The sequence below is a fragment of the Oculina patagonica genome, chromosome 4, assembly GCF_052425735.1.
Source record: "Oculina patagonica isolate OP01 chromosome 4, crgOcupat, whole genome shotgun sequence".
Taxonomy (NCBI): Eukaryota; Metazoa; Cnidaria; class Anthozoa; order Scleractinia; family Oculinidae; genus Oculina; species Oculina patagonica.
In genome coordinates this window covers 5,898,338-5,908,649 of record NC_135761.1, presented here as the reverse complement: position 1 = coordinate 5,908,649, position 10,312 = coordinate 5,898,338, and the positions used below count along the sequence as shown (strand labels likewise).

Below are 10,312 nucleotides of genomic sequence, written 5' to 3'. Positions count from 1 at the left end.
CGTCACGTGCATTGGTCACGTGTATTGGGCACGTGACGCATCCTCAACTTTTTTTGCACTCAGTCACGCACTGCATAGAACACTTCACAAATGCAGACTCGTACCCAGTCGCTTCTCTTGCTTTTTGAGCGGCGCGCAGGGCATCAAGGGAAGGACGAACTTATTTTGCGAACTTTTTCTACGTCCTTCCCATCATCCTCTTCGAACGTAGCCAAAAACGAAAAAACGAGTAACGACTGGGTACGAGTCTGTCACAAATGATGGCGAGCTTTCCAGTCTTTCAGGAAATAGAAGGGGAATGGAAATCTAACAAAACAGTTGAAATTTTAGGCTTAAGAATTCCAGCATATTTTACTAGCGACCCTCAGTTGCTTCACGACTTTATTACAAATTTCCAGACAAAATCAGATGACGTATTCATCGTCAGCTATCCGAAATCAGGTAAGCTGCTTGCTTATAAATTTATGTATCGGTTAATTCCAAGCGAGATCATCGCCCGGGCAATTGACTGAGGCCCTAGATAGTGGGGAATTTGATCGAACAGAAGCAAGGATGATCGGGCATTTGACCGTCGACAAAATGTGTCAAGCGCGTGGTTAGTATTTGCTTACAGTTCCCGACGTGTGCATTGTTAGTCGGGAGACCTCGGATATTTTTCCGAGTAGCTTGTATCACTGACTGAATAACATCTTTTTACCATTCGAAAAAAAAAAAAATTAAAAGTGCCCGATCATTATTTATCGTCTGAGATGGGTCGGAGGATTTTATGGGACCATACCACAAAAAGGACTTCATCAGAGGCGCAGAGCATTTTGGAACATTGGGGTGACCCTATTCGGCGGAATGATGGAATAGTGGAACGGCATGGCGGAATGGCGGAATGGCGGAATATCCTAATTAGCGGAATGACGGAATATCCTAAAACGCGGAATTGCGAAACTGTTGTTGCGAAACACGGAATTGCTTGGCAGGTTTTCAGCGACGCTTTTCGGCTCGCTTCGCTCGCCAATAGAGGGCGACTTGGTGCAAGTCTATTTTTGGAGCAGCTTTTTATTTTCTGACCAAGATTTCCGAAGATTCTCTGATTGTTGTTCGAGGGCCATACGAACATTTCCGATCATTTTGTCAAGCTTTTCCCAAGAAAAACAAAGTTTTAAAGATGTTTGAACTCACTCAGGAGACAGAATAATTTTATCTTGACAAACCAATTTTATGCTGCACATGTGATGTTTTCGGCACCAAAACGACTGGGGGCTGAGCAATTTTCATTTGGAGGGGCTTACAGTCCCCCCCTGCTCCGCCACCTATGATTATTGCATCACTGTATTCACTGGCAAATAGGATCAGTACCAACTGAACTTTAATTCAAATTTTATTTCTTGTAGGGACTACTTGGGTTCAAGAAATCGTCTGGCAGATTTATCATAATGGAGAAATCAATAGTAAAAGAATTGAAGATCGAATCCCATTTGTAGAAGAAGCAACAAATCCAAATGCTTCTCAGCCTGACATCAAAACTCTGCCAAGCCCTCGTCTTCTGAAGACACACCTGTCTTATGATGCTATTCCTAAAGGTGCAAATGAAGACACCAAGTGTAAATACATTTACATCGCCCGCAATCCAAAGGATGTTGTAGTGTCAGATTTTAAATTCACGTCAAGCCTGGCGGCAGATACAGGATTAAATGCACCATGGGATTTTTATGCTAATTTGTTTATTCAAGGAAAATGTAAGTACCGTAACTGTTTAAAACACTATGACACTATTGTATTTTTTTGATTTGGTGCATCCAACTAACTACTGAATGCATCAGATCTGAGATCAGGGGTATAATGCGTTTATATATATCTATGCTACAAATCAGGATAATAAGTTCTACAGGGTTCGTACGAGTTTTGGAAAACCCGGAAAGTCCTGGAATTTTATATTTGTGGCACTTTGCAGAACTGGAAAGTCCTGGGAAAAGACAACTGGTCCTGGAAAGTTCTGGAAATCTGTTAAACTCAAGTAACACTAGTATTCTCAGAACTATACCATTATAAGGAATGTACAGACAGTATGGAGAAATAATATTGAGATCATGGGAGTGAAAGGGTAAATGTGGATTTTGGAGTACTAGAAAAATCAATCTGAGTCCTTGAAAAGTCCTGGAAAATTGTTTGTGAAAAAGGATATGAACCCTGGCTCTAATTAAGCTGCTGTATCATACCTTCACCTTGTTGCATGCTTCAAATGTATAATAAATATTGATGTTACCTCATTATGCTTTACATGATGTTTTATTTTGTTTATTAAACAGTTTCTTGGAATCACTGGAGTGATCATGTTCTAGGATGGTGGCAACACAGAAATGATACAAACATTTTGTTCCTTAAGTATGAAGACTTACACGAAGTAATGACAAATACCTAGTGTTTCTCTAACCACTGTCCTAAATGAACTTACCCGGTGACCTTTTTCAGAGGAAATGGCGGAATGATGGAACGTCACTAGTTTACTTGTGGTTAACTTGGCCTCAAAAGCTTCAGCTTTCACTTCAGTTTTCTTGCAGTTAGCTTTAATTTGTTGGTTAAGGCAATATACTATCACGGTTCTGTCATTCCGCCATTCTGCCGAATAGGGTTACTCTACTAACCAGTTATCCATTTTTGGGAGTGGGTGCATGGCTTAAGCCTATTTGTACCCTGCTTTTGACGTTGCTGTTGTTAATAATGTTGGCAAGGGCTCTGATGTTGAATGCTGTGGATCTAAACCTATATTTACGGTATCTTATTTGCCCCATTTACAGCGGTGGGTAGAGTAGTTGGGGGAAGTGGTACCTAGATAGCCATTACTAATGGAGTAAATTATTTGGAAAAAAAATGTGCTCTTGAAAATCAAGCAGAATTAGTAAATGGCTTTTTGCCACAAGTTGAAACGAGCCTATATAATACAGATGATAAATTTAAGGAATACATTATTATTATTATTATTATTATTATTATTATTATTATTATTATTATTATTATATAGAAAATAAACGATACATGCTAACTCGAATTTCAAAAATTCACATTAGTTTTATTTAAGATAACACATTTACTATAAGCATCTTACCAGACTTTTTCTTAATTTTACGTTTTTTTTTGTTACGCGTAAATTTTGTTCGCGTTGTCAAAATACTTCGTTATATTCCATAATAAGGTAAATAAAATAATATAAAGCCTTTTCGATATCTTTCTTGTTTTCTTGTTGTTGTGTTGTTGTTAATAATGTATAATAATGTTATCTCTTTTAGGATCTGCTATCCCATGTCAGAATGATCGCCAACTTCCTCAACAAGTCCCTGTCAGATGATCTGATCAATCTCATCGCTGAACAGTGCACCTTTGATGGCATGATGAAACTGAATAAGCCAAGTTACTTGTTACGAGGAACAGAAGATGGTCCAAAGCTGCTTCGAAAGGGCGTGGTCGGAGACTGGAAGAATCACTTCACTCCAGAGTTGAATGAGAGATTTGAGAAGGAAGTGTTGGCAAAATTGGAAGGGAGTGGATTAGAGTTTGATTATCAGTAGCTATGTTAAACCCACATCATCTGTAGCAAGAATTCACTAGACTAAAACAAAGTGATTATTTTATGAAATAAACTACTTTGATGGAATTTGACCAAGGAATCAAGGACTACATTATAACTTGCTGTTAATTAAATTTGAAAACATAATTATCCTATTCCAAATTTCTCTCTTTTTTAAAGTTTCCTCCACATTATGGACAACTTGGAAAAAGTATTAAAAATTAGCCATGGTATTGCAAATCCTGCATTTTGATTGATTTACAGGCCATGGTGTATGAGCTATATACAGAGTACTTATAAAAAAAATAATAAAAAAATAAATGTTGTTTATAGTGGTCAGGTACTTAGCTTCATATCTCTCTCTAACGAAAATTTCAGAACAGGTTATAGAAGATCAATCATCGTGCGGCTAGTTAAACAGAAAACTCGATCAAATCGCACAAAGGGGGCAGGAATTCAAGCACTATTTTTCGTTGATAATATTTTCTTCACTACTTTATTTACTCAGTTTAAAGTGGCTTGGGCGACATCTTTGCACATTTTGAAGAGTACAGCAGATGCTATATAATGAGTTGCACGTACAAGGTGGAATGCAGCGAGCAGATGCAACATATACGGTTTTACGCAAGAAAGGCTGAAAAACCTGGTCTCAAATTAAGTGATATTTGTTGTGATACAGTAAAAACCCGCGAGTGAGAACCTATTGTTTCACTTATATGTCCAGGATTGAACGCAAGTATTGTTTAATGAGTACTTCATGTTTGACTGTGTTATTGGGCATTTCCATATTACTTCATATTTGACAGAATTTGGTGTGTTTTGGTGAACTTTCATTAATGAGGACACTTGGTGACGCCTGTCATGAGGAACGTGAATCTCATTAGCGTTCAATCCTGGACATATCTGTATTGTTTTTCAGATGAGCCTAAACAGGTTCTTACATAAAAGGTTATTAACATAAATTCAAGCTAATTAGGTTCTTAATAGGTTCTTAATTTCTGAAGAAAAAATTTCAATGTTGTTATAGAGATTTTAGTGGTATTCGTCCCTTTTTTCGACGTTTAGCAAAAATGGTAGAATAGGGGTTAGTAGACAAAGTTTGGATCCACATATTTGTAAACTCTCAAGGGACTGTTTTAATTTCTCAAGGGATTACTTTCCGCTGTGGGTGATCACTTGCGATTTCGTGGAAAAAACGTGACTTGTCACATTTACAAACGTTATATAACAATTTTAAAAGTGACATGTCAGCTTTCTTATCTCCAACGCACGTGTGTCTGAAAGGCGATCTATAAAAAGCGTCGCACAAACAATGGATTGCGTAACTAAAACACGAATAAATAATCACTAGCACTTGCATCGCGTTGAGAGCAATGTTGCATGAATCGGCTTTACAACATGCGATAGTATCTACGCAGTTCGAGTGGAATTTCAGTCAAAGACAGCAAAATTCTTTCGTATTTCATCTTCAAATATAATTCGAAAGCACTCACTGTATATGTGGCTTTTGTTTAATCCTGGGTCTTGATATCCGACCCTCGCCGAGCCTAGACAAAACGCAGCTTGAGTGTAACGATTTGTTTACGCAATGTTTTCTCCGACAGTAGTCGGAAATATCCGTATTTTTTTTTCGTGCTTTTTCATGGAGCAATCGCCGCGGTCTACCTATAACAATTCAAATATAGCGTCGCAAAAACAAAGCGTCGAACGCATATTTTGCTGTTTCATTTGCTAATTTCGCTGCCGTAATCGACTGCCTCGAAAGGTCCTTGCAGTTTTAAAGTATAGAATTGTCAGATCTCGCTGAAATTTGCACTGTTTATTTGTGTAATGTTAAGGAATATGTGTATAAATACCCGGCGCGAACGAGCCATTTTTGACAAAATTATATGGCTGCATTTCCTCCGCGAAGATAGGAAATTGTTAAATTAAACTACAAAGAAACTGTAATGATAAGTTCGAAGAACAATGCACAGGATAAACCTTCGACTCATACTTCATGCAAAAACGTCGATATCTCGAAGAGACTTTGATCTTGTATAAAATTTGCGTTACATTGCAACTGGGGTAGTAAGGCTTCTGGATCCAAATAGGATCCAGAATGTTGACTTATCATATTTTCCCAAAAGTAAACATTTTTTAAATCAATTTCTGAAATTAAGAACCTGTTTTCAAATTTTAGGCTAAATAGGTTCTTAAATGTTAGGTTCTTACTCGCGGGTTTTTACTGTAGCTCTTCGCTCAGTCCCTACTTGTTTATTGGTAGCTCAAGGTTTTTGCACTTTATGTACTATTTCATGAAAAAAGTGCAAATTTTCGAAACGTTTGTCTCCAAACTTGAATTTTCCCGCGGAGTTTGCTACAAAATTTATGGGAATAAATTGAAATCAGATTCTTACAAGTCTCTTGCGCACTAAAAATAATAATAATAATAACGTGAATTGTTGCATTGATGTAAGTTTTTTGGGCGTCACCGTGGCGTCTTTTTTTTTATCAAAATAGCCTGAGGATCCATTACTTCTTGGACTTGACACTATTCATCATAAATTACTAAGAAGACAGACAAGTAACTGATGTCGAATCCGGGGTTAAAATAGAAAAGCTCAATTATTTGGAGAGGGAGAAATATTCCCCTATACCAGGGTATGATTCTTCAGCTATTTGAAATAATATCAAATAAGACTGACTTTTTGCGGGGGGAAATCGCACGTCCTTGAGTACATTTCAATATTAATTAATAGGTACAAGTGATGTTTTGAAAGTTCTCAAAATTACACGAGCTATTAGCTAGGCGAGTGTAATTTATTGAAAACTTCCAAAAATTCAATCAAGAACTACAGTAGAATGTCGTGTTTTCTTTTTTAAAAATTACATTTACTGGTTGATAATTTCTTTTCGATTTTCAATAGGTTTTCTTAAACGGTGAATAAGGCAAATAAATCATTTAATGCAACTATTAAATCTACTTAAATCATCTCGTACAAAAGTAAGAAATTGAGTCGAGTACTCAGTTGATTAAAATTCGATGTTCCTGAAAGTCGGAAATTCAAAGATTCCAAAAAGGAATTCGTAGCCACAACTGATAATAAATGTCAAAATCGAAACAGAGATGACACACTTAAAGCACTTAAAGTGATAAAGTTTACGCAATAAGACGTTTGAAAAACTATTAAAGTCACATTGTTCCGTATTTTAATAACCGCGGCCAGACAACTTCCTCGCGTTTTAAGGATGCATAATTTGTTTTTTCCTGAATATACATGACTTTTAGCCTCAGGTTATGTTAATTTGCTTCGAAGGAGTGTTTTCTTCGCTTTCTGAATAACAAAACCCATTTTAAAGACATATCAACAGACTTTACACTCTGCACTGTCTGTGACCTCATTCGTGCAAATATCTTCATGGAGTACCGTGAGAGGGCAAGTCTCGAGAAACAGCAGTGTTGTTTTCTATCATAGGTATGTTTAGAAAACGTTTAATGTCAGACATGTTGTTTTTTCAAAACAAGGCCATCACTTAAATGCGAGCTGTGCTTGAATTCTCGGCTATTTTCCAATGATGTGATAACTACATAAAACAAAGAGCCCCCCTTTGACCTCTATGAAGAAAATTTTTGTTTGATAACCGCGGAAAAAAACGAAGATCTCATTACTTTAAGCAACGATTTTTAAAGCATCGAGCTTGTGGAGTCCTATAAACTGAAAGTCAATTTGGAAATCAAATAACATCAAACACAAAACAAACAGTACAACGTCGCAACAAATCCAAACAATCCTTAGATTTTTCTTGTTCGCTTTCATTTATTTAAACAGCTATTTATGCAATTTGTTGCTGACGTGAGATATTTATTCGTTGTGAATTACTTTGACTACACTGTTACGCAGTTTTAATCCATAAAACGAAGATTTGCAAAAAAGCGCGACGATAACTGAGGAAGTCTGCGGGTACCCATAGAGGGGCTCAACAAACAACTGTGCTGGCTAAATCTTAAATCTGGCTACGGGTATGGCAGGATTAAAGAAATCAAAACTAGCAATATCAAAAAATTTCATATCGATGGATCTAAACGGATAACTCTTGAACAAAAATTGGGCGACCGAAAATCCGCCAAAAACCAAACTACTAAATAACTATCAAGGAGAAAACAGTGAAAACCCGCTGGTTGTCTTTACTTGTTACTGAATTGTTTGATGTGATGGCGACGCCCTGAAGGAAGAATAGCGAATACCTTTGAAAATCAACTCTATATACCAACCTTAAGCCTCGAAAAAATAACAGTGTAATCGTCAATCACAAGTATTTTCACAATACATTTTATTTATAAGGAAGCGTTTTAGTTTTGCGATGGAGGTGGCTTTTTTTTTTTTTTTTGAAATCAACTCTATATACCAACCTTAAGCCTCGAAAAAATAACAGTGTAACCGTCAATCACAAGTATTTTCACAATACATTTTATTTATAAGGAAGCGTTTTAGTTTTGCGATGGAAACCACGACTTCATGGACTATTATTTATTGTCTCAAGATTTCAAATGTCGTACTTTCTTCGTCTGAATGCGTTCACATCAACTACATCCGGCTCGTGTCGATCTTGGTAGGAGGTGGCTTTTACTTTGGATAATACTGAAGCCAAAACTAAAAAAATTGAACAAAACAATTAAATATCGTCTAAAATCCTGTTTATCTTACGCACTGAAATGTTACCTCCTTCTAAGATTTTGCAAGATTATGCGGAAGATTGAAAAATATTTTGATTAAAAAGAAGGTAAATAACCAATTAAGAGGCCATGAAAAATAATTTTGTAGTTTTTTGTTTTTGACATACAAGAAAAACTCGCACACAAACAACTGACTTGCTTATGCAAATTAAATGGATTTTTTTGAGATGTTGTTATTGTACATGTATGGGATAAACAGCGAGTGATTGCTTGAAAGGAAAAAAACACGAAGCATTACGTCTTCTTATATATCGGGAATTAGCTAGACACATAAATGCTCGCCATACAAGTTGTGGATGCAGTCATTTCAACCCCGCAGAATTCGGATTTGTATTTTTAGATACCGTAAAAGATTCATCAAGACCTTTTGAAAGAAAGGAGCTTAAAAGTTAGGGAGGGCGTGGCATACTTCAAATCATATATCAGTAGTTAAGGTACGTACATGTATAAAAGAAATTGACTTTGTCATTAAAAATGCGTTTGTTGTCCATCTCTATTCTCGCCAACGTTTATTCGTTTGTTATTCGTTTGTCTCACGATGGAATCGCTTTGAGATGTTGATCGCGACCTTTCGACTGCAATACTGCTAGTCTTCATCAGGCGATGACATCGATTGTTTACGTGATGCTATTTGTAGCATGTTGGTTTGCTGCTATTGGTGAAGTTGACTTTTTAAAAACATTAAAATGTTTTCGTGCTGTCTAGAAACACACTTTCATAAAATAGTAACCATAAAAATACATATGGTGGAAAAGGGGAGGAAGCTTAATTAATAGAGAGGGCGAGGGGATTTCTTTAAAAGATTGAACGTCCAGATGGGAGGCGCATTGGAGAGGGAGGTTCAATAGCCTTTCAGCCTTTCTTGCGGCCAGACAACTTCCTCGCGTTTTAAGGATGCATAATTTGTTTTTTCCTGAATATACATGACTTTTAACCTCAGATTATGTTAAATTGCTTCGAAGGAGTGTTTTCTTCGCTTTCTGAATAACAAAACCCATTTTAAAGACATATCAACAGACTTTACACTCTGCACTGTCTGTGACCTCATTCGTGCAAATATCTTCATGGAGTACCGTGAGAGGGCAAGTCTCGAGAAACAGCAGTGTTGTTTTCTATCATAGGTATGTTTAGAATACGTTTAATGTCAGACATGTTGTTTTTCCAAAACAAGGCCATCACTTAAATGCGAGCTGTGCTTGAATTCTCGGCTATTTTCCAATGATGTGATAACTACATAAAACAAAGAGCCCCCCTTTGACCTCTATGAAGAAAATTTTTGTTTGATAACCGCGGAAAAAAACGAAGATCTCATTACTTTAAGCAACGATTTTTAAAACATCGAGCTTGTGGAGTCCTATAAACTGAAAGTCAATTTGGAAATCAAATAACATCAAACGCAAAACAAACAGTACAACGTCGCAACAAATCCAAACAATGATTTTTCTTGTTCGCTTTCATTTATTTAAACGGCTATTTATGCAATTTGTTGCTGAAGTGAGATATTTATTCGTTGTGAATTACTTTGACTACACTGTTACGCAGTTTTAATCCATAAAACGAAGATTTGCAAAAGAGCGCGACGATAACTGAGGAAGTCTGCGGGTACCCATAGAGAGGCTCAACAAACAACTGTGCTGGCTAAATCTTAAATCTGGCTACGAGTATGGCAGGATTAAAGAAATCAAAACTAGCAACATCAAAAAATTTCACAGCGATGGATCTAAACGGATAACTCTTGAACAAAAATTGGGCGACCGAAAATCCGCCAAAAACCAAACTACTAAATAACTATCAAGGAGAAAACAGTGAAAACACGTTGGTTGTCTTTACTTGTTACTGAATTGTTTGATGTGATGGCGACGCCCTGAAGGAAGAATAGCGAATACCTTTGGAAATCAACTCTATATACCAACCTTAAGCCTCGAAAAAATAACAGTGTAACCGTCAATCACAAGTATTTTCACAATACATTTTATTTATAAGGAAGCGTTTTAGTTTTGCGATGGAAACCATGACTTCATGGACTATTATTTATTGTC

The 10,312-nt window shown here is 36.6% G+C and overlaps 1 protein-coding gene across 1 annotated transcript; it reads left to right on the top strand.

Annotated features, from left to right (window-relative positions):
- Window positions 1–252: 252 nt before the first annotated feature.
- LOC144651290 (sulfotransferase 1C2-like) lies at window positions 253–3,884 on the top strand. Its single transcript, XM_078511230.1, has 4 exons — window positions 253–441; window positions 1,386–1,730; window positions 2,301–2,395; window positions 3,279–3,884. The coding sequence occupies exons 1-4, from the start codon at window positions 258–260 to the stop codon at window positions 3,555–3,557; spliced, it is 903 nt and encodes a 300-aa protein (XP_078367356.1). The 5' UTR covers window positions 253–257; the 3' UTR covers window positions 3,558–3,884.
- Window positions 3,885–10,312: the final 6,428 nt, after the last annotated feature.

Excerpts from the sequence above, each read along its gene's own strand:
- LOC144651290 (XM_078511230.1), top strand. The coding sequence starts at position 258 with ATGATGGCGAGCTTTCCAGTCTTTCAGGAAATAGAAGGGGAATGGAAA. Across the intron at positions 442-1,385 it reads CGTCAGCTATCCGAAATCAG|GGACTACTTGGGTTCAAGAA; the intron begins GTAAGCTGCTTG and ends TATTTCTTGTAG. Across the intron at positions 2,396-3,278 it reads AGTATGAAGACTTACACGAA|GATCTGCTATCCCATGTCAG; the intron begins GTAATGACAAAT and ends TATCTCTTTTAG.